The sequence below is a fragment of the Grosmannia clavigera genome, assembly GCF_000143105.1.
Source record: "Grosmannia clavigera kw1407 unplaced genomic scaffold GCSC_140, whole genome shotgun sequence".
Lineage (NCBI taxonomy): Eukaryota > Fungi > Ascomycota > Sordariomycetes > Ophiostomatales > Ophiostomataceae > Leptographium > Leptographium clavigerum.
Window position 1 is genome coordinate 3,644,490 of NW_014040801.1, and position 22,144 is coordinate 3,666,633.

The window sequence follows — 22,144 nt, forward strand, 5'->3', positions numbered from 1 at the left end:
TAACTTGTAGCTCTTACGCCACGTGCACCTGGATTCCTGCCTCGTTTTCGAAATGGGTGGTATATCTGATACCCCCGACGCACGGCGGTTCTTTTCTGAATATTTGCCGTAAATGCCGCCTGATGAGAGAAGTACTGTAGCCGAACACTCATAGCTCTGTTCTTTCTGGCAGGCCATAGAAACTGCCCCAAAGTACGACTATGATAGGGCCTTTCAATTTCCATGTCATAAAAGTAGAAGTGAATGTCCCCTTGAAAAGGATACTATTGGTTTTGGTTTTGCAATGCAGTGCTTGTAGGAACATCCTCGTACTTTTTGCTACTTAGTAAGACGATGCTGCGTAAATAAAATGACATCTGAGAAGACTAGAAATACCAGCAAAACCAAATCACGAATCCCGAAGCCGGTTTTGTCCTTTCCCTCATCGAACAACCTAGGAGACTCCAACAAACACAACCATAACCGCTGCATAAGCCAGCGTGACTGCCACCACATCCCTGATCCCAAAGTCGGGAAGTTTTATACCGGGAATGAGTTCAGCAGAGATGATCGCCACGACGATACCGTAGAGAATAATAGCGATGGACGCTGTTAGCAGCTTCGCGAGTTTCGAGTCTATCAGCACCATTATCAGCATTGGGCCGACCAGTGATATTCCGCAACCAAAGGCCCAGAAGAAGCGCCAAAAAGTATCCTCCAGCTTCTCTGTGTGCTGTTTGTAGTGGCGGCCGAATCCTGGTAGATGGTCCGAGAGAGGCTCGTCCCACTCAATGGGGATATTGTCGTGTCCTTCATTTGAGGCGTACTCTTTGACCAAGGCCGTCTCCATAAGCCCCGCCGCTTGAAAAAGATCGCGGGAATGTTCGTGATGTGTGTCTAAGCGGAAGTGATCTTTGTCGATAGTGGACACTTCCTTTGCAATCATGTTCCAATCTCGCCAAGCAGTGCCTTGCCCTTTGTGTCAGCCGATGCCGAGAACCGTGCGCTGTTTGGACTGACACTCACAATATTCTTTCATCAAGACCCTTACTTCGTCCTTGGTTGTTCTTGGGGCAACCGACGGTGTTTCCGCAGGTGGCTGTACCACTGCGATCGTTGCTTCTCCCGTTGCTGCTACCGCTGTTGTTTCCGCCGCTGGCCTTCTTTGAGCGGATACTTCGAACTCTTTGTCTTTGACAATTTTTCTGACAACATCTAGCAAGTCTTTTTGAATGCCGTAGATATTCAGACGCTGCAGAGTTGCGAGGCTGACTTCGCAGTCATAAACTTTATAGACTTTGCTGTTGTCAACCGTTTTGACTTCGTAAAAGGGAAAGAATAGCTCATCTCTAACTGCCTCGTACATTCGCTTAGAAATTGGCTGTTGTTGTTGTGCATCTCCGTTTACATCATTCATCACCTGGTTGCCATCGGCCTCCTCGCCCCCGGGGTGTGTGTCATTCATCATGTCTGATCGTAGCGTTCAGTGATTCGTAATGTAGCCGCTTTACTTGGTGGCGTAATGTTTGACTGCCTGGTACCATTCGACTGCTCGATTATGTTTTGTCACCTTCTCTTTTTTTTGTCTGTTCTCGGTGCTCCTCTTTCTTGTCCAGTTTTGGTGCCTTTGTCTTCTTTTCTTTTTTACGCCCCTTTTCTCGTTCTCTTTCCGCCATTCGACGGGAATTGTTATTTCTGTCACTAGATTCCTCCCTGTTTCCTATGTTGGGCATTTTGGGAAGCGTTGGTAGAACACATGCGAGAACATTTCAAAAACTATAAACATAAGACTACACATGTACTATTTATAAGAAAACTCGTTTGCCGCATGGGTTCGGGCGTCGTCGGGCGTCGAGCGTCAGACGTCCGGTACTGTTCACGACTATGAATACTCGTAGAAAGCAATGTCAGCGCTACTATTAGTACTGCAAGCTTGACTAAAGAAGGTTAGAACTAAACATCAAAGAAACGCTGGCGATGCAGTGAATGCTACGTCAACATGTCAATGTAGCCTCCTTGGAAGAAGTCCGCCATAACAGAAACAAAATTGTAATTATACTAGCTGCTACGTAAGCCGAATATCATGCGTTCTTAGTAGTCTAGATTTGTTGGTCTGGTAGACTGTGTTGTGGCTCGTTGTGACTCGTTCAAAAACGCCACCGAAATGAGGAGAAGGCGAGAGTCTAGAACACGACACTTGCGTTAAACAAAAATGGAAAAGAGCTTCTGACTAGCCAAGGTGCAGGATTCTTCCCTTTCTCTACACGAGGTTATACTAGATATACGTTCAAGTAATTACACTTAAAGTTATAGTGATTATCTTGAAGATTTTATACGCGTAACTTTTCGAATTAGGTCTCAAGAACTTATAGGTTTAACTGTTGCCGTTCTTGACACGTGACCTCTACAGCCCATCTATGTCTCCAGTGTCTTCTCCAGCTCAAGCACCACCGGCATGGACACACCCCCGACGGGCACCTTGGCCACGTCCGACTCGTAGTCGGCCTCGACGTCGGGCCACGGCCCCATAGGCGTGATGCCTCGCAGGTTGATGTCCCGGTGCGACTTGGTGTAGTTCTCCTTGATATGGCGGAAGTCGGTCGTCTCGCGGAAGCCGGGAACGTCCCAGTACAAGTGCCGGAGCCAGTTGTTCACCTGAGGGTAGTCGTGACGGATCGTCCCGAGGTTGCACTTGAAGTGCTGCACGTACACGACGTCGAACCGGACCACCGTCGCATATGCCCGAACATCCAACTCTGTCAGCGCATCCCCCAGCACAAACGGACCGCCGTTTCTGTGAATCAGCCGCTCCAGCCGATTCAGCGCCGCAAACACCCGTGGCACCGCGGCGTCGTACTCCTCCTGCGTCGTCGCAAAGCCGGCCCGGTATACACCCACGCAGAGGTCGCGCTGCAGCCACGTGGTCTCAGCGTCGATCCGCGCTCGCAGCCGCGTCGGGTACAACGTCAACTTGGCGTCTCGCTCCGGCAGCAGTCCGTTAAAGGCCGTCTGCAGGTCACGCATCAGCTCGGCTGACTCGTTGTTGACAATCGTACTGTCCGTCTTGTCCCACAAAACCGGCACAGAAAACCGGCCGGCGTACTGCGGATCCGCGCGGAAGTAGATCTCGTGCAGGTATGCCGCACCAAACAGCGCATCCGGCGTCGCACCCGCGTACTCCGTCTCCGACGTGGGAAACACCCAGCCCGGCCAGCCCGTCTCGTCTCCCTTTGGATACGGCTTGACCACCGACATCGGCAGCAGCTCCTGCAGGCCCTTTAGGTGTCGCACGATGTTCACCCGCTGCGCAAACGGGCAGAAGAGACCTGCATAAAGGCGATTAGCACATTTTTGGGAGAAACCCCGTCTGACTGGGATATGTGTCTTCACCGATATATAGGTGGTACCGGCCTGTCTCTGGCTTGAACGGCCCGTCCGCAGTTATTTGGCCGTGCCATGAAGGCGTTGCACCGGAGAGATGCGCCGCCACAGACGTGGCTTTCGGCCGGACATGAGGTACCATTGCGACAGGTTCTCTTTGGTGGTATTTATAAAAGAACGCTCTTCTTTGCGTGGACGTAGGTCGAAGACGCACATTCCGTATATCCGATGAGATGAAGTTGCAGTGATGTCAAAGCACGTGATACTGGACTAACTTCTACTCGCACCACAGGCACCATTACTAAGGTTGTGATTATATACATTCGTACGATTTAAGCTACGTTGAAACGGCATGGACAGTGCACCGGTGACAAAATCCCTCACGGTATCTCATAATACGATCGTACATTGTCTTCGTGACTGGCTCTTCCAGAAACCCTCTAATGGTTGTCCTGGACGTCGATGACGACAGACTTGAACTTCCTGGCAGGGAGCCTGCGGTTGAACAGGATGTCGATCTCGCGGTAGGAGCGGCCCTTGAGCTCGGGAAGGAAGAAGTAGGCCATGACCCAGCAGACGCAAGCCGTGCTTCCCCAGACGTAGCCGCACTTGCCCGCAAGGTTCCAGCCCGTCGTGTTGAGCAGCTTCGAGGCCAGGTAGATCATCGGGATCTCTGCAACATAGTAGGCAGCACGACCGACGCCCGTGCTCAGGGCCCGAAGACGGACGGATGATGTCTCGGAAATGATAGTGTACGAGATCGGTCCCAGCGAACCGGCAAAGACAAACGAGATGACCACACCCAAACAGGCCTGGGCAAGATTGGTCTTGTGGTTCTGCTCGACCGATGCGCAAATTCCGAGGATAAAGAGCAGCGTGATGTTGGTGGCTGTGCCCCAGAGATAGATGGTCCTGCGGCCAAACCAGGAAGCCAGGAACCAGGAGCAGACGTTGGCGACAAACTGAAGGCACGAATTGATCAGGTTAAGCTGGAAGGCTTTCTCGGGCGAAATTCCGGCTTCTGCATGGGGAGTCAGCTTTCTAGTTCCCTTTTGTCAACGTCTGTCTCGGGGCTTTGACTTACGCTCAAAGAAGAAGGTGGCCTGATTTGCAATCAGGTTACCAGCAAAGTTCTGCGATGCATACATCAAGCACGTGATAATTGTCCGCCGCAAATCGGTGCCTTTAAAGAGATCAAGCAGCGTCGGGGATCCGCCTATCTGCGCTTCGATCTCGACGGTACGCTCCATCATCGCCAGCGTCTGTTGAGCGTTCTGTCCGGCCCTGTCGCCGAGGCGCTCAATCGAACGGAGAGCCTCCTTCTTACGGCCACGGCGAATGAGCCACCAGGGAGATTCGGGCGACAGAAAGACGAGAACCAAGAGAGGGGTCTAGACGAGAGATCAGTCAGCGTAAGCTTCCCGTGCAGGCGAAGATGTAGAGTAGTAGTAAAGAACAGAGGCTTACCGGGAACATCCACTGCAAGGCCAGAGGCAGGCGGTAAGCCCACTGGCCGGACTTCCTGTTGTAGACATACGTGACTGCAGCGACGATGATAGACCCGATAGACCAGCTCATTTGCAGTGTCGCTGTGCAGGCGCCTCGGAGGACGAGAGGAACGATCTCGCTAGCATAGGCAGGGGAGTTTGCGATGAAGAGACCCCAGGGTACACCCTCAAAAGCTTGGCCGATGACGAGGACGGTAAGAGAGTCCGCCTGGCGAGACACGGCCGTTAGATTATGTCACCACCTCAATGATTTCAGGGAGCCTCACAAAGAAGGAGATGAAGATAGTGGCGTTCATCAGCACGAGAGCCAAGATGGTTGTCCAGCGGTAGCCCAGCCGATTGGTGATGGGACCGGCCATGAAGACACCAACAAAGGCACCACACTGACCAGACTGGAAGAGAGCGCTCTGCCACCGTGTCGGGATAGAATAATCGGAAGTTCCTTTGACGGGGACGCCAAAGTTTTTTTGAAAAGCGGTAAGAGCGACAAAGTTGGTGTTGAGGAACATGTCGAATGATTCCATGACCTAGATTTGAGCGTTAGTAAGCTGGATACTCATGCACTTCAACCAAGCAATGACGGATTTGACTGACAATAGTGAAGCACATGATGAAAGCCCACAAGCAGGCCCATGGATGGCTCTTAAACGCCTCCCAAGCACCCATCTCATGTTCGCGGTTCTCGCCGTCAAAGGCATCATTCATGAGATCCGCATTGGCCAGGACCTTGGGGTCCTTCTCATCGGGTATATCGCCCTCATGGTGCACGTCGGTGACGCCTGTGGCCGATTTTGAATCGCTCATGGTGTCTCAGGTAGTAGTGGCTGATGTGCTCGGTCGAGATGAAGAAGCAAGAGAAGGAGGCCACGGGGCCTAACCCGAGTTAATATATTGCCAAAGGGACCGGGGTCTGGTCATACCATGCCGCACCGGCAACCGGTACTCGCATAAGTTTCCGGTTAAAATACGATAGTTGACGCCATGCTGGACATCGTGTCCCCGGATTTTGTATTTCTGGGCGTGTGATACGTGGATAATTGGGCTGCTAGCAGTTCTGGGGGCGTCATAGGTTGACAAAGGAAAGGTGGATATGACACTGCCGAATCCTGCATGCCTGTTCCAGTTAGTCCTCTGTCATGCTGCCCCGTAGTTGTGCTGAAGCTGGACAACAGCCGGCCTGCTTTCAGGCACTGAGCACGTCCTCTCTAGGCTTAAGCTCGGGCGGAGGAGCGGAAAGGCGTGTGACTGGTGCGGTTAAGATCGACCTTTTGCAACCTGTCGCTGCTCACTCTCGGCTAAAGGCGACTCCAACTTTCCCCGTGGAGAGGCGGGGACCATTGTTTGCGTATGGGTGGACTGATTGTAGCAGACGTGCAGCTTGTTGTTGGAGGAATGCTGAAGCACTAAGCTGCATCCACGTTAGCACCTGCCGCATCTGGGGTAAATTCTACCTGTAGCGGAGATGAGGGGGCGGCGTGCGGGGTTGCCTGGCCTTTATTACACTAGCCTGCCGAGTACGAGTTGCACTATCGCCGGCCGAGGCTGCGATGTGACTGGATGATACGTTACTGTTCGGCGCATGGTTCGCTCACTGGTCGGTAGCCGTGTTATCTCCCGTAGCGTCGCTTACTACCACGGCTCGACGGATGCAGGAAGCTTGGCAAACAGCATGACAGACCATATAATCAGAGCGGTGGCACCAAACGGGTAGAAATCGATGGCCCATCGCGCCCGCTTTCGACCAGCCGGATTCGTGCTGCGAAGTGCGTCGCCACATGTCATACGTATGTAGCATATGCATGACCTGTTCCGAGATCCAAACGTTGTCTGATGCAGGTTGGCTAGTGTTCATCTAATCAAGCATGGGCATCGCGGTCACGATGTTGTCTGATGATGCGAATGGTGCGGATACGACAAGATAAGTATTCAGGAGAGCAAGTTCGTTGATCATAACAGAGTCATTGCCTGCATAGGCTCTTAATAGCAGCGAGAAATATAGTAGTGCATCGTATGAGATGTAGCAATAAAACTCTGTCCCCGTATTTCGGGACCAGGCTTGCAAGTTTAATAGTAAAATGCAGAGTACTGGACAAGCAGAGGGTCATTAGCACTGTTGACTATGAGTTGTGTTACGAGCTGCATTCTCTTAGAAGGGACCGTCGGGATGCAACTGGCCATTCGATTGAGGCAATTTTGTGGCGAACCTGTGGTAGTGAGTGTGCTTTAGGTAGGATGCAAGCTACTATCGGCTAGGCTGGCATCTCTCCACGGCGAAGTACTCTTAATCAATCTACTACCTGAAATAATCACATGCTGTGCCGTTCCTATGTACCCAGGCTGAGTCCACGAAACGTATTTTAGGTTACGGAGTGTGAGTACGAGGCAGTACCTTCGTCTTCACAGTGTAATAAAAGTACAGTATGTACACCAGTAGGCCGCAAGTCCCAAGTACGTCGTAGACGCTTACGGAGTACTATGCACGTAGACATACTCGAACATCAAGCTGTCAATTATGGGCGCCCCGAGAACATGCGTATTGCTGTGTGTACTCCGTAGTTACTTCCGAACTATGCCGACGTGCATGAGCCCCTACTAAACAGGTGGGGCTTGGCGCCATACGCCACAGGGTACATGTATCTTTCATCCTGTGCCACAAGTCCTCACTTCTAACCCATTTTGGCACGGTTCATCCGACGCAAGTGAAAGACGCGTGATAAACACTCGAAAACAACAGAAAACAAAACGACTGCCTCGACGGCTCTCGAAAACGGTGATTGAATGTGCTAAGTCTATCCCTCAGAGGGGGGGTGGAGGAGGGGTAGTTGATACCCCTCCTCGCCCCTCCCTCGCACCTTCCTTTCCCAAGGCCCAGTACAGAGGTCGCTACCAAAAGTCCTTTCTGACCGCCTTAGACCCACAAATCTAAATAATGCCGGCAGAATTATTTGTTTACATTTCCGTGCCGCTGCTGCCGCTGCTGCCGTCGCGCCTTTTGTTTTTTCTTACATCTAATTCATTATGCCTTCATACGATATTGCTACCCGGGCGCAGGCCCTTAGCTTAAAGCTATTCGGTGCTACGAATAATCAAATCGAAGCCTTTACTGGTATTTCTGCACGGCAGGTACATCTACTTCTTGATAAAACTATTAGCCGTGGCTTTAATATTAATGCACGCCCGCCGGTTATACTCGATATTGTAACGCCGCCCCAGGAAGGGGACCGACGCAGGCTACGCGCAAGCCGTACGCAGTATGCGCACAGTGTATTAGATGCACATCGTGAACTAGAAGCGGTGCTGGTGGCGCAGGCTGCGTGGCGCAGTCTGCGCACAGGCCACAGCACGTGCTAGCGCACGGGCCAAGTAGAAACGGGGTCGCGCCTGTCCTGCGCACTTGGTGCGCCAGAGGTGCGCCTACGATAAAGAGCGCCTCCCGCACTCCCTTAGAGTGTAGAAGGCAAGAATTAGCTATTGAATATACGGCTGCTTCCTCCTGTTAAGAAGATACCTCCTTGCCTGCCTGACTTACCTGGCCTACCCAAGTACACCTTTAACAGATATCCACGTTGCAGACGGTAACCGAACCGGCCGCCCTTGAAAGCAAGAACTAGTTAAAGAAGAGGTTCTTACAAAGGTTCGCACCGACCGCTACGGACGAGAAAAAACAACTGCTTATTTAGCACATAAAATTAGTAGCGTTTCAGCAATAACAGTTTGGCGCACTCTCCGAAACGCTAGGATGAAGAAGACAAAACTAACATAAAAGCCTAGATTAACAGAGTTAATGAAACAAGAGCGGTTAGCTTAGTGCTTGCGCTATAAACACTAGACATTAGATGATTAGAAAAAAGTAATCTAGTCTAATGAAACGTCTGTTCTTCTTTGCCATCGACGGGGGAGCTACAAAGTTTAGAGAGCTCTAGACAAAAGGTTCTTACAATCTTATATCTAAGAAAGGTAGAAGGGATACTCTGAATTTATGTTCTAGGGATGCTTTGCATACGATAACAAAGGACCGTTCTATATTTAGCATCCTAAGACTGCAAAAGAGCGTGCAGAGTTAGAAAAAGAGTTGGCGTTATAGAATTAGTAAATAGAACCACAACTTTATAAAGCATAGGAGCTTAAGACTAGTGTTCGTTGTATTAGGCTACGAAATCTACTAGGACAAAAGCCGCAATGGAAGTTTACAAAGCAAACAGGCAAAGCTACTCGTAAGAGCGGTAATGGTATTAACTGGTACCGCTACCAAAAGCATATTATTATCCTAAAGCTAATACCTTTTGCCCGCAAGTGCAGTGCAAACTTCTTAGTTTAAGAAGACTAAGCTCTAGCCTATGCACATGCTTCGCAAGCAGTTGTATACAACCGTGCAGACGTTCAAAGGCTGATTTGGTGCCCGAATTCACCAGATTTAAATATGATCGAGCCATGCTGGATGCACTTAAAAAGGCAGACTACTAAGTTTGGCGCGCCTTTATCAAAGGCACAAGCAGAGGCAGACTGGCAGCGTGCGTGGGCAGACTTAAAACAAGACCGTATTCGGGAGTGGATTGAGAGGATACCGTGGCATATTCAGCAGGTAATCGCTTTAGGTGGTAGTAATGAATATAGGGAGGGACGAAAGGATGCACCAAAAAGGAGACGGAATGTAATTTGAAAATATATTTCCTAATTAGACTTAGTGCGAATAGTGGGACAAAAGGCGGTCAGAAAGGACTTTTGGTAGCCAAGCTGCTTCCCTATTTGCACAGCAATTTTAACCTCCTCCCAGGCAGTACTCAGTACCAAGTCACAGGATCAATAGCACGTGCTGGTGTAAGTAATCAGATTGTTTCACCACCCAAGATAAGAACGTGAACAATAATGCAGCCGAATGACGCAATCGATTCTCGCTGGCGTATGCGCAGAAATAGACTTGCATCGCCAGATATCATTGCCCTAATTCTCTGAGATCGTAAGACGCCATCGGAAGTACGGCTAGTATAAATACTACGATGGCAGTATCGGCGTCGTCAGCGGCTATTCCCTGGTTGTGGCCTTTGCCTACACATCCATCGCCGCCTGGAAGCCTCCGTCCTGAAGATCCCCCCTGCTGTTCCGTTTGATGCGTGAAAGAAGTCAACACTGAAGGAGCTGTACCAAAGAGACAATGACTCACCCGTGGAAGATTGCAATCATTGGCGGCGGCCCGGGCGGCCTGGCAGCAGCGATTGCCCTGGGACAGCTCAACCGGCCGGACCAGCCGCCGGTAGTGGACTGGGCTCTGTATGAGAAGAAGCCGCGGATCAGCGAGACGGGTGGCGGGATCACGTTGCAGCGGCACACGTGGCGACTTCTAGAGCGCTTTGGCATGGCAGAGCGCATCGACGCACGCGACTTCTTCCGGCCCGACGACGGCAGCTCGGCGCAGCACCGTGACGCCGTCACGGGCGTGCTGCTGGCCGAGAAGCACCACTCGGCCGACACGCCGCCGCACCAGGTGAGCTGCCGGATGTTGCGGTCGAAGTTGCAGCGCGCGCTGCTGTCGGCCGTGGACGCCTCGCGCATCCGCCTGTCCAAGAAGCTGGTGGCCCTGGAAGAGGCCGGCAGCTCCGGAGGCTTCCGGCTAGCCTTTGAAGACGGCGAGACAGCGACGTTTGACCTCGTCATCGGTGCGGACGGCATCCGTTCCGTGGTGCGGCAGTTTGTGTCCCCAGGCCACACGCTGCAGTACAACGGGCAGTCAGCGTATCGGACGATCCTGCGGGCGTCGGACGTAGCCGCCATCAACGGCATCCCGCGAGCGCCCGTCTTCTGGCAGTTTGTCGGCGGCAAATACGTCTTCACGAGCCCGCTAGGCCGCGACGACTTTGAGCTGACGGCCCGGATCCGGCCGGGTGCCCAGGACGCCGACGAAGAGGAGCGCGAGCGCGCCAGCAAGGCCAGTTGGGGCCAGCCGTTTGACCTCAACCGGCTGCTGCCGCTTTATGCCGAGTTCGCGCCGCCGCTGCGTGCTATCCTGCGCCTTGCTGCCGACAGCGGCCAGACCCAGGAATTTGCCCTCTTTAACGGGCCGCGGCTGACGACGATTGTGCGGACGCCCGAGAACCGATCAGCTGCTGCCGGTGTTGCTCTCCTTGGTGATGCCTCCCACCCGCTCTCGGGTGCGTTTGGCGCCGGTGCTGGCTTCGCTTTTGAGGACGCCTACACGCTCGCCCGTGCCCTCGCTTGGGCCCGTGCCGGCCACCGTCCACTCTCCGCCGCCCTCGCCGTCTATGACCGTGCCCGCTCGCTGCACTATGCCAATCTCTACGACACGCTCGACCGTGGCGCTGCCGCTGCTGCTGCCGTGGCCGCTGAGAATCTCCCGCTGCACGAGGAGATCGCAGAGCGAGTCAACCGGGTCTGGTCGGGCGACAATGGTGCCGGCTGGGTGTATCTGTACCGTGTCGAGGATGTGGTCGAGCAGATCCTGAACGAGGAGGAAGAAAAGCAGGACGGGGTCGAAGCCAAGGCACAGAATGCCGAGTCGGTGGAGTTGGCCGTCAAGGACAGCTCGAGGGAGGTAGCAAATGGCGTTGCAGAACTGCCATTGGCCGTGGATGTCGTAGCCAAGGCGAGCCCACTTGCCGTCGCTATCGCTGCGTAAAGCTTACATCGGAGATCGAGCTAGAACGACAAACAATACATATTATACTGCTCAAATGTCTGCTGCGTTGTCGTGTCTTAATGTGTACTGATCTCGTGCTTGTTCATGTCTCGGCAACTTTAAGCTCTGTACGCCTTTTTCGCACAAAGTTGTAGATGTCGTGCCTGTTGATCAATTTCGCAAGGCTGTCTCTTTGCACCAAGCTCTCGATAATCGACTGAGGCGGCACTGAGTTTGCCGCAAGAGTGTCGATCTCGTCTGCGTACTTGTAAAGGAAGGCAAGTTTGTCGTTTTTCAGCATAATGTCTTCAGCAGCAGCGTGGTTATGGGTATGTTTTGCTGCCGAAACAGCCCAGCCGTCGGCTACTTGTTGAATGCTCATACTGAAAGGGCAGTGCGTCATTTGTGTACTAGTTTTCCGCCTCTTTGCCGGGTGCGTCTCTGCTGTACTCGGATTTTGTTGGGGCTTTCGGTGCTTGTAACAAGCGTAATAGCAGCTTGTAAACTTTGCTTTCGAAGGCTTGAATTGCTTGATGACTAGACGGTAGCCATTTGAAGCAGCATGCTCATTGATAGCTTTATCGGCCTCTTCATACGTCTGATAGGTCGAAATAGGTGGTGGAGGCCCACAAGGCGAAGCCATTTCGTTGTTGGTGGTAGCAGCTTTCGTTGTTCGTACGGAGTAAATCAAAATCGCAATAGATTTCGGTTCATTTCCATAGTACACCGCAACTGCGGAGTTTTCTATTTTCGTAGCCTTGGGGTTACATAAGCAGTCCTGATTAGTACGTACATAAAGGGCTTAGCGTGATATAAGCTTGAATATGCCTGTCGAAAAAGGCCTGGCTGGCGATTTATCTGTAAGATACGGAGTACTCCGTAAGATAGATACATAATAGCAGATGGACAGTACGAAGAGCGGCGCTAATATCCCATCGAGGCTCGTCACGCTTCCTCGACGTGTAAGATCACCCTTCCCGCCGCCATCAGCTGCCCACCACCCCCTCCACGATGCAAAATTTAGCGAATCCACATACGGCGCCCGTCTACACGCACTTGCCTGGAGATGAGGCGTACATGATACAATCCGGCATGGCATGGCCGCAGAAATCGCCGGCAACGTCCGAGACGAGCTACTGGCCTCACGAGATGCCATTGCCGCAGGAACCGGCCGGACTTCCGCCACCAGAAGCAAAACAGCTGATCGTGGGCCGAGCCAGCAAGTATGCCTTTTTTCTTGTCGACCTGTGCATGACCGTGTTGGGCGTGCTCTTCCTCACCTTTGGTTGGCTCGTCTTCAAGGCCGACGGCTCCAACGCCGACTCGAAAAATTCCTGGGGCCGTCGGCTGGACCGGATCGCCCAATACGTGTGTCTTCTTTTCCCCTCCGTCTGCACGCACCCGGCCTCCTGCTGACCATCGGCAGACGCCCACGGTGTTTCCCGTCCTGTTTGGCGCAGCGCTGGGCGGTGCCCTCAGGCGTTATGCGACGTTCCGGGTCCAGACGCGCAGCGGGATCAGCGTGGCCACGCTGGAGCAGTACATTGGCAGCCAGTCGATCTACCGGGCCGTGGCGACACACGTTAAGCTGCGATCGGTCAACCTGCTGGGCGTCTTCATCCTGTTGCTGTGGTGTCTGTCACCGCTGGGCGGCCAGGCGGCTCTGCGGGTCATCCGGCTGGTCAGCGAGCAGCCGGCGTCGACGACGGGCCTATACGCGATGCAGACCTTCCAGGAGTACCAGTACGGCTTCGCCCTGCAGGCGCAGGAGTCACTGCTGACAGTCAAGTACCCGACCGTGGCGGCCATAATGAGCGCGAGCCTGCTCAACAAGCGCAACCAGGACCTTTGGGGCAACGTCCGGCTGCCGTCGATCGAGATGATTGAGCAGGCGGGCGGCACCAACAGCAGCAGCAATGATGTCGCGGCCGACGGGCCTTGGCTGGACGTGCCGACGCCCACGAACCTGACATACCCGTCGCTCGTCGGCGTGCCGGTCAACAACCTGTCGGCCTCGGGCACAAACCAATTTGTGCTGCCGGGGTCGTACCTAGCGGTGTCGTGCCCGGTGTACGGACTCTCAGCCCAGACGACCTTTACCAACTACACGGCCGAGAACGTGACGGAGCCGGGCGGCGACTTTGACTGCACGTGGTACGCGCCCCTTCGGTCGACCATGTACCTGCAGCTGGCCGTGTCGCTGCCATGCGCCGATGCCAAGACCGGTGTCACGGAGATGCTGACCAACGAGATCACCCGTCCGGCCCGACGGCTCATCTGGGAGTCCCTGTCGTCCGAAGGCAACCTGACACGCGCCGAGTGTTTGCTGACGACGACGTATGTCGAGGCCGACGTCAACTGCACGGCCAACAGTAGCCCGAGCACGGGAACCAACAGCAGCAGCAGCGACGATATGGACAGCAGCAACGGCAGCAGCGGCAGCAGCACGTGCACGCCCTCACGCGTGCGTCGCAGCCGCAGCAGCCACGTCCGTGCAGGCGGCTTCGACAGCAACTGGACGGTGCTGGATGCCGGCACAACCAACGACGCGTCCGCGCTGCTCTACCTCGTCACCATGCTCTTCTCCGAGTCCGGCAGCGTCATGGAGGCCCTCGACCCCATCCCCGTCTACATGGCCTTTCCCTTCCACGCCGTCGGCGCCTCGGTCAGCAGTCCCTACGACACCGTACTGGCCGACACCGTCGACGTGACCACGTTCGAGCTACGTCTGGCCCAGGTGCTCAATACGATCCTGATCATCGGCACCGTGCCCCAGTACCTCACCGGTGCCTTCAACACGTCCGCTGCCGCCCGGCAGGACAACTCAGCCATCTTCGATATCCCCGCCTCCGTCATCGCCAAGCCCCGGATCATCGTTCACTACTCACCCGTCTGGCTCGTCTTTCTCACCATCTGCTCTCTCGCCGTCGTCCTGACCGGCATCTTCAGCGGCGTGCTGCACCTCTTTATCATCGCCCCCGACGTGCTCGAGACCATCGCCGTAGCCTTTTTGCCTAATCGCCTCGGCCCTGGCCGCATTGCCGGCAACTCCACCTGGTCCGGCAGCGAATGGGCTCGCAAGCACAAGCACGTCCGCCTCGTGCTCGGCGACGTCGCTCCAGACGCTGAGGCTGGCCGTATCGGCCTCACCACCGTCGGCAACCAGTCCGTGGCGCCACTCAAGCTGGGCCGGTGGTATATGTGAGGAGAATGTTATGACGCAACACGGAAGAGCCCTGGCTGAAGTTGGAGCGAATTGTGGCGTATGAACGATAACGAAAACATGTTACATTGATTGTGGTGCAATTGGAAGAACGCGTACGCCTTAAAGGGCAGCCAGTATTTATGCATACAGAGTATATACGGCGGAGTTCCCAAGGAAATTGATAGGAACGCTATGATTTAGGGTCCGCGTCTATATCAAATCCCTGTACGGAGTACTCCGCACAAAGTAACTTTATTCAAGTTGCTATATAGTTGCGCTATAACAATTTCTACAGTATACATCTAAGAGTACTCAAAAGTATCCTTTTCGCTTCCCAAGGGGCATACAACATATAGCGTGCAGTATCGTATCTTACATAGTCTGCCCCCTCTTTATCTAAATGGGTAAAGCGTACCAGGTCTACATTCTTACTCCTCTAGGTAAGTAAGCACTTAGCTTGATAATTGTAGCAGTGCCTACGGAGTACAGAAGAAGGTTGAGAGGCTAGCCCACTGAACGAAAGGGGATTTTGCTACTCCGTATAGGCCGACGCTATTGGTGACTTGGTAGTCGGAGCACCAAACACTAATAGTAGCTAGTGTGGCAAAATATTCAAATCTTCACACCTGCAACCTATTACCTTACACAGTTCAGCAGCGCACACGCTATACCCCTGCTCTTTCTCTCACACCTCTCCACCTCCCTTGAAGCATCAGAACGCATTGCGGGACCTAGCTACTCGAGGCGGCAGACTGGCGGGAGGCTAGAGACTCGTCTCTGGCCCTCGCCTATCTGACCGAGCGCCCGCATCGTGCTGCGGTGCAGCTATTTTCTCGGTCGACGGAGCCGAGACGTCCCTTTGTCTGGTCTTCAGACGTTTTTCACCTTGCTTTCAAAGCAAGGTCAACCGGTCCTCAGGACGCAATCAGACGTCTGATTTCGCGGCTTCCTTGTTGCCTCAAAATACAAGAAGATTGGACGATACCTAGAATCTAAGACGAAATTCGCCTGATCTTGTAGGACTGCTCCTTCTCTCCAGCCCCTTTTCTTCAAACCCAACGCGTGGTAAGTCAGTTCAACAGAGTCCGCGCGACAGGGTAGCGATAGGCTGACGATCGCTCGCAGAACAATGTCGAACCAGAGCAAAATCCAAGTCCTTATGGACTACCCAGTGGACACTGATCCAGCCAAACGCCCAGCGTGGGTGCACGCCCCGTTTCTAGACGGCGTAGGTCCCCGAAGGCACGGCGCTCGCTATGCGATGGCTAAACCCGCAAGCTGCGCGAGGCAGCTTGCGATCTCGGCATGACGTTTTTGGCTGCCGAGACCTTTGTGTGGATCTGAATGTTTGTTTGAAGGAGACGTGACAGAGTTTGTTTCTCTCTACATATACTAAAGCTGATAATAGCAGTCCTTCAGATGAACCAGCAGGTCATTGACGGCGCTACCTCGAGCGACCAGCAAGATGACAGGAGGATCTTGCAGAAGCGGTATGTTTTTGTATATCTATTCGGAGCAGCGACTGCGCTAGGAACATGGTGTCGCTTGAGCGCCAGCTGCACAAATGGTGGGCGTTGGGCTACTGGGGCATGAGGTGCTTTGGCGCTCTACTTGTACAGAGACAGCGACGGCAACGACCGCGCTGCTGCAGCAGAGATTACTCTGCAGTTTCACTAGCTACCGCGGCAGGTGACGAGCGCGATAGGCCAACCGACTTCGGACTGGCCTCTGGAGAGGCGGCTGCTCTGTGGACGGAGTGGTCGGAGGAGCTGCTGCAGCACTCTAGCGACCCATATCCAGATTCGGGCGCGGGCTCGCAGCAGCGATCCCGGCAAGCAGTCGTATGCTTCTGACAGGAGCCACGGCGACGATCCGCATGCCGCTGCAAGATGTGCTGAAGATGAAGGCTATGGTGGACCTGCAATGGGCTTGCCTAATGATCGCGTCGATGTTGGGACCTCAAAGCGGTCTCCTCCGCTCTCGACAGCGCCTGTGGCGAGCACATCGACGGTGACAGCGACTGCCAGACTTAAGGCAGCCGCAATCTTGACACGCGGAATACGCAGACTCTCTATTTGTCCCACGTTCTGCGGCCATTTCGATCTCTGTTTCCTCGTCTTCAGCGCAAGCCAGAGCCCGCCGCCCATACCACGCAGGCCGTAATCGTGCCGCGCCGTGCAGACGATTTCCCGGTGGCCGCGCCAAAGCTGAGAGGCAGCGCCTAAAATAACACGAGTAAGCATATTCCTGTCGGCTGGCAGAGCAACAAGAGCCAGGCCACCATGGCTTCAACTGTCAGTCAAGCTACTTGCGCTTCGATTTTACGTAATTTATACCAAACTCATCACTGGCCATAGTTTGCGTAGCTATTGGTACGATATGAGTGGGGAGTGAGGACTGAAGCTTGGCAGAAAGTGGCAGAGGCCGAACCCATCTTCATAATTTGTTCGGCCTATCTACAGCCAAAATCCCCTTATGATTGCGTTCTACGTGCAGATAAGCTTTGACTGCGCCCCTAATGACGACTTACACGGCCATAACCACAAGATGGCAACCAGAACGCAATGATGCCCGGCTTTTGCGAATCTCGCACCGGCAGTCCGACGTTCAGCTGGCGTGCTTTTCTAGCTTCAGAGCGACTCGTCACTTTCATCAAGCAGCATCGGTTCCGTGGTGCAGTTGGTTAGCGCATCGTACTAATACATTGCCTGTCGGGTGAAGTAATGCGAAAGTCGAGGGTTCGAGCCCCTCCGGGACCATGACATTTCGTCTAGCCTTCGCTGATAATTTTTTGTAGTCGTCGCGGTGCATATGAGGCTCGGTTGTCGGTGTTGGGTTGGCTATGGCTATACGTCGTATTACTGACCTTTGTTTTGAAGGGCCTGAAAACATGCAACGCAGGCCAGCTATTGAATGTTGTGGCGTGCAGAGTGGACATGCCAGCGGCAGGCAAATAGACGGCCTAGGCTCAACTCCCTTTATGAAAATCCAATGCAGATCATTTGTTTCGTTTTATTTCGCTTCTACCGAGTATGGGGTTTTAAAACACTGTTTGAAAAGAAAAGGAAAAAACAGGGTGTCTGCTACCCAAAATGCATGTGCATAGTAAGACATGTAAATGCGAAGCATGACGGTTGTGCCTCGCGAGCTCACCGACACTCGCTACGTCGTACTCTTGCTTGCGCAAAGTACGGAGTACGGAGTAGACGAATGGGAGCATGGTTGCACTGCTGATGGGTCGTCCAACTTGCAGAGCTTCGTAAAGAATAGAAATTAAGAGTTCAGCTGATTTATCAGCAGAAATTTGGAGTCATACAGTACCAGTGCGACGAATCAGCTGAGCTTAAAATCACACTAGCCAGACAAATCACTGCACAGTGCATGGTGCCGGCACAACGAATCAAACTTGTGCCTTGCACTCGCAAGCAGATGGCGCATGCGGCGAACCTACTTCGTACTGCTGTTCCTTACCTGTGATCGTGCTGCCTGCGCGTGGGCGATCGATTTGTATGTGGTGGCATTTGTGCTCGCTTCGGCTTGCAGGGGCTGAACAGTGTTCTGTGGCCGGCCGTTTATTCGGTTACGTCATTGCACCGGCCTTTCTCTAACCCAACACTTGTCTCCAGAAGCGCATCCGGTCAATGTAGCCTGATACGATCCAAAACAGACGCAACTCGCTGTTTTGGCAACCAGATTCGCCCCGCCCCTCTTCCAGGCGCGATAGGCCTTCTGTGACGGAGTACGCAGTAACATAGAATAGAAACGACGTAATAGGGGTGTGGAGGATGCCGAAAGCACAACGGCGAAACGGTAGTAAATCCGTGTGAGTGGGGCATATATTATAATCACGTCTCCCATTTCCAAACACGTCCTAGCGTCTGACGCAATTTGGCAAGCTTGACGTGAACCGTACATAATAATAAGGCGAGAGGAAGACGAAGGGGTGAAATTTCGTCACAGCAGACTTTATCATTTATGCCGGCTGCCAGTTGTTCCCGGGACGCGAAATTATTGTGGGAGAAACGCCTCCCAGCATCTTACTCGTACTCGTACGATCCGCCGTCGTGTGCGAAAGGCGCACTGTTATGTTTTGGTCTTCTTTGCCGCCGTTGCGCGCCGATAAGCGCGACAAGCGTCGCCACAGCCGTGCCGAAATCATTTTCCTATACTGTGCAAGTACCGGCCGGGCAATTGCAGAAATAGCTACTCGTAATTTCCCACCGTAGCGTGTTGCATGCACTGTATGGTAGCGTCCTTCTGCACTTTATCGCGCGGCGCTGACCGTACGAAAGCACGCCACAGCACTGTACATGTGGCAGTCGGGGCCCACTTCTAACGAAAGCGTTTCTTTCCCCCGAGTCGAGTGCGTCATGGCTGCCCTTATTTTCTCGTGCCATCCCTTGTAGAACCTGCCTCCTGCAACTTTTTCTCCAGCTACGTCACCTTTTTTTCACCCAATTCTGCTGGTCTCATTGCCCCTATTCTGCAGTCCACAACAACAGATCACGACATTACGACGGAGCATCCCGCGCCTCACCCGTATCATTCTTTTGTCATCATATTAGCATTTTTTTCTCGTCTCAACAATTCCCTCGCTTAAACGTTGTATTGTGGCCGCGCCTGGCATGCGCAGCCGTCAGGAAAAGTTTCGTTACTGTTCCTTGTAAATTCACCTGCCCGAGATCGTCGATTGCCGTCGCCTTCCCTTTCGTCCGTCTCCTTGTCCCAGTCGTGGGTCCGTAGGGAAACCGGGATAGGGTGTATCCAAAGTGCATCCGTCATCTTGCTTTGAACACGCGGCGACCAAGTTTAAAAGATCTCAAAAAGCTTGTTACGACCCACAGGCGCTATACATTGACGGCGGGCGTCATACTTACGTCGTGAGCCATCGCCATATTGGTCATCATGGGAAAGTCACTGGCCTTGCCGAGCCAAGGGGAGACAAACTCTCCCAAGCAGAACGAGACAACTGCCGACACAGGTACGTTTCCCTTTTCACGCCACATCTTCTATAATGCGTCATGCCAGGAGCAACAGACAGAAAAAGGAACCAATCAGTAGAAGTCGATGGGGAAGTTATGCATGGCTCGTTGCTGATTTTTCCTTTGTTGTTTTTAGACCGTCACAATGCATCTTCCAATCGCGCAGACGCCTCGAAGGTCGAGCCATCTGATACCGAGACTGCCAAACCTCTTGCTCCTCCGCCTCGGCCCAACCAGCAGAACGGGAATACGCCCGACTACTTCACAACACAGAGCGGTGGCTCCCTAAGCATGGAACCGAATCCTTTTGAGCAGTCATTCGGTGGCGCCCCAGAAACTCCTGGAGGCACCAAGCTTCCTTCGGTTGCTTCCTTGACGTCGCCGTCCTCGCTTCTCCCTGGCGGCGGGACAACTCCTTTCAACTGGGGAGGTGGTTCGTTGAGGACCGGTCCGCTCAGTCCAGCAATGCTCTCGGGCCCGGCCGGCGACTATTATGCCGATACCCATCTCCGTGGCGGCTTTCCAACACCGAACGAGTCGTCTCTGCGAACAGGTTTGACGCCTGGTGGAAGCGGCTCGATGTTCCCTGCGTCAAGTCCCAGCTCGCAGGCTCTCTTTGCGCAGTTGCAGAACGGCAGCGCAACCCCCAGCACGCTAGACTTCCATCGCACAGCCATCAACGCGGCTGTCGCAAAACGGGACCAGCAGGCCCATCAGTCCGGTCAGCAGCACATTGCGCCGCCGACGTCACAGCCATCCATCACGTCACAGCCACAAGAACATCCCTCTATCACATCTGCGCCTGCGCCTGTACCAGCTGTAAAGGCTGAATCCAAATTGGCAAGTGGCCAGTACGATCCCCACGACAAGGATGCTGCCAACGGCTTGTATCTTCTGGCTCAGGGTGGCAACGGTACGCAGGCGCAGGCTTCGTTTGCAGTTCCGCCGCCACCGCTGCAGGCGGCGGTAATAAAGCACACGGCTGTCCCGGTGCCCATTTCCGTGTCCGCATCTGTCGCTGCGATGCAGCCAGCACAAACGCCTGTAGCACCTCCACAGGACAACAGACAGCGGGCTCCTGCACACAACGGCGTCTCATCAATGAACGGGTCGTCGTCGCATGCGGCTCCGACCACGATGGGTAACGGCTCTGGCGGCTTCGGTCACGGGGCCAGTGAATCTGGAAGCCCAGGGTCGGAGAAGAGCGAGACGCCCCGTTTCAACGGGAGAGGTAGGGGCAAGCGCAACTCAACTTCTGACGCAGGTGCTGCAGCAAACGGTAGGCGGAAAGCACAGGAGATGGCGACGAAAAACAGTCCGCCTAGCAAGCGAGCCAAGACCAACGGCTCGCCATCTTCTATGGAAGACGAGGATGGCTACTCCGACGACGAGGAAGACAAAGACGGGCAGCCAAAACAGAAGATGACTGAAGACGAGAAGCGCAAAAACTTTCTCGAGCGAAACAGGTATGTCTCGGAAATGCGCATACACACTTGTGGATGCTAATGGGCACTAGGGTCGCTGCTCTCAAATGTCGACAGCGTAAGAAGCAATGGCTGGCAAGCTTGCAGTCAAAAGTGGAGCTCTTCACCTCGGAAAACGAGTCTCTCACTACGCAGATCACACAGTTGCGTGAGGAAATCGTCCACCTCAAGACACTTCTGCTTGCCCACAAGGACTGCCCGATAACGCAGCAACAAGGCATGCATGGTGCCTTTGTCCAGCAGTCGATGGAACCGTACAACGGCGGTCAGCTCAACCCGTACAGCATGGCGGCGACAATCTCAAACCAGCAGGCCATCTCGGCACAGGTCGACCAGCGGCGGTTCTCTTAGACGAACATGTATCTAAGTTTTGGAGGCTGTCAGTGCTGCCTAGCTATCCAATGCCGATGAGAAACGGACCAAGGACAGGTGGGCTTCTAGAAAGAGCCGGAGGAAGAGGCGTGCAAGGTATATCTGCGACGCTATATGTGTCTTTTAAAGAAATGTAATATCATATACAAGGAGGTAGGTTATAGGTGTTCACGGCAGCGGGTGGTTCGGCCAACTAAAACGAGGAGGTTGCAGGCGGCCTTATGTCTTTCTGAGGTGGGTCGGCGACGGTAGAGGTGTGCCTGTCTGGCCTCTCATTTCGTCCCCTCATTTGTATGTACGGAACATGATGGTGTCAGAACATATAAGATATATGATGGCAAAACAAGGAGCGTCGGCGGTGTAAAAAGAAGTAATTTGGACTGTCAGACAAAAGTGACGATGTCGGCAGCATAAGCGTGATCATGCGTAAAATCACGTGACAGGCCAAGATAAGTGGATTTTTGTTCCGAAAATAGCTAGCTCGGAACTGTGAGCAAATCAGGTGCTCGGTGCAGCGCGTAAACAATGGAGGGAGAAAAGAGCCCAGAGGTGCAAGGAAAAGGTGGGAACACCGCAACTCAAGCCCGGTCAAGCCCCAATTT

At 53.5% G+C, this 22,144-nt stretch overlaps 7 protein-coding genes across 7 annotated transcripts; 4 read left to right on the forward strand and 3 right to left on the reverse strand.

Moving 5' to 3' along the window:
- Window positions 1-433: 433 nt before the first annotated feature.
- Window positions 434-925, reverse strand: CMQ_1608 (uncharacterized protein; the record flags this gene model as incomplete). The annotated part of the gene is made up of 1 exon (XM_014318687.1): window positions 434-925. One exon carries the CDS (start codon window positions 923-925, stop codon window positions 434-436), a length of 492 nt encoding a protein of 163 aa, XP_014174162.1.
- A 1,469-nt stretch (window positions 926-2,394) lies between these two features.
- Window positions 2,395-3,502, reverse strand: CMQ_827 (glutathione transferase; the record flags this gene model as incomplete). Its single annotated transcript, XM_014317906.1, has 2 exons — window positions 2,395-3,305; window positions 3,370-3,502. 2 exons carry the CDS (start codon window positions 3,500-3,502, stop codon window positions 2,395-2,397), a joined length of 1,044 nt encoding a protein of 347 aa, XP_014173381.1.
- A 298-nt stretch (window positions 3,503-3,800) lies between these two features.
- On the reverse strand, window positions 3,801-5,672 carry CMQ_1020 (maltose permease; the record flags this gene model as incomplete). Its single annotated transcript, XM_014318099.1, has 5 exons — window positions 3,801-4,381; window positions 4,445-4,751; window positions 4,828-5,076; window positions 5,135-5,395; window positions 5,463-5,672. 5 exons carry the CDS (start codon window positions 5,670-5,672, stop codon window positions 3,801-3,803), a joined length of 1,608 nt encoding a protein of 535 aa, XP_014173574.1.
- Window positions 5,673-10,020: 4,348 nt separating this feature from the next.
- Window positions 10,021-11,499, forward strand: CMQ_916 (salicylate hydroxylase; the record flags this gene model as incomplete). The annotated part of the gene is made up of 1 exon (XM_014317995.1): window positions 10,021-11,499. The coding sequence occupies one exon, from the start codon at window positions 10,021-10,023 to the stop codon at window positions 11,497-11,499; it is 1,479 nt and encodes a 492-aa protein (XP_014173470.1).
- Window positions 11,500-12,510: 1,011 nt separating this feature from the next.
- On the forward strand, window positions 12,511-14,704 carry CMQ_1483 (uncharacterized protein; the record flags this gene model as incomplete). The annotated part of the gene is made up of 2 exons (XM_014318562.1): window positions 12,511-12,867; window positions 12,926-14,704. The coding sequence occupies 2 exons, from the start codon at window positions 12,511-12,513 to the stop codon at window positions 14,702-14,704; spliced, it is 2,136 nt and encodes a 711-aa protein (XP_014174037.1).
- Window positions 14,705-16,123: 1,419 nt separating this feature from the next.
- CMQ_775 (uncharacterized protein) lies at window positions 16,124-16,557 on the forward strand (the record flags this gene model as incomplete). Its single annotated transcript, XM_014317854.1, has 2 exons — window positions 16,124-16,194; window positions 16,359-16,557. 2 exons carry the CDS (start codon window positions 16,124-16,126, stop codon window positions 16,555-16,557), a joined length of 270 nt encoding a protein of 89 aa, XP_014173329.1.
- Window positions 16,558-19,609: 3,052 nt separating this feature from the next.
- CMQ_683 (bzip transcription factor) lies at window positions 19,610-21,521 on the forward strand (the record flags this gene model as incomplete). The annotated part of the gene is made up of 3 exons (XM_014317762.1): window positions 19,610-19,685; window positions 19,823-21,152; window positions 21,203-21,521. 3 exons carry the CDS (start codon window positions 19,610-19,612, stop codon window positions 21,519-21,521), a joined length of 1,725 nt encoding a protein of 574 aa, XP_014173237.1.
- Window positions 21,522-22,144: the final 623 nt, after the last annotated feature.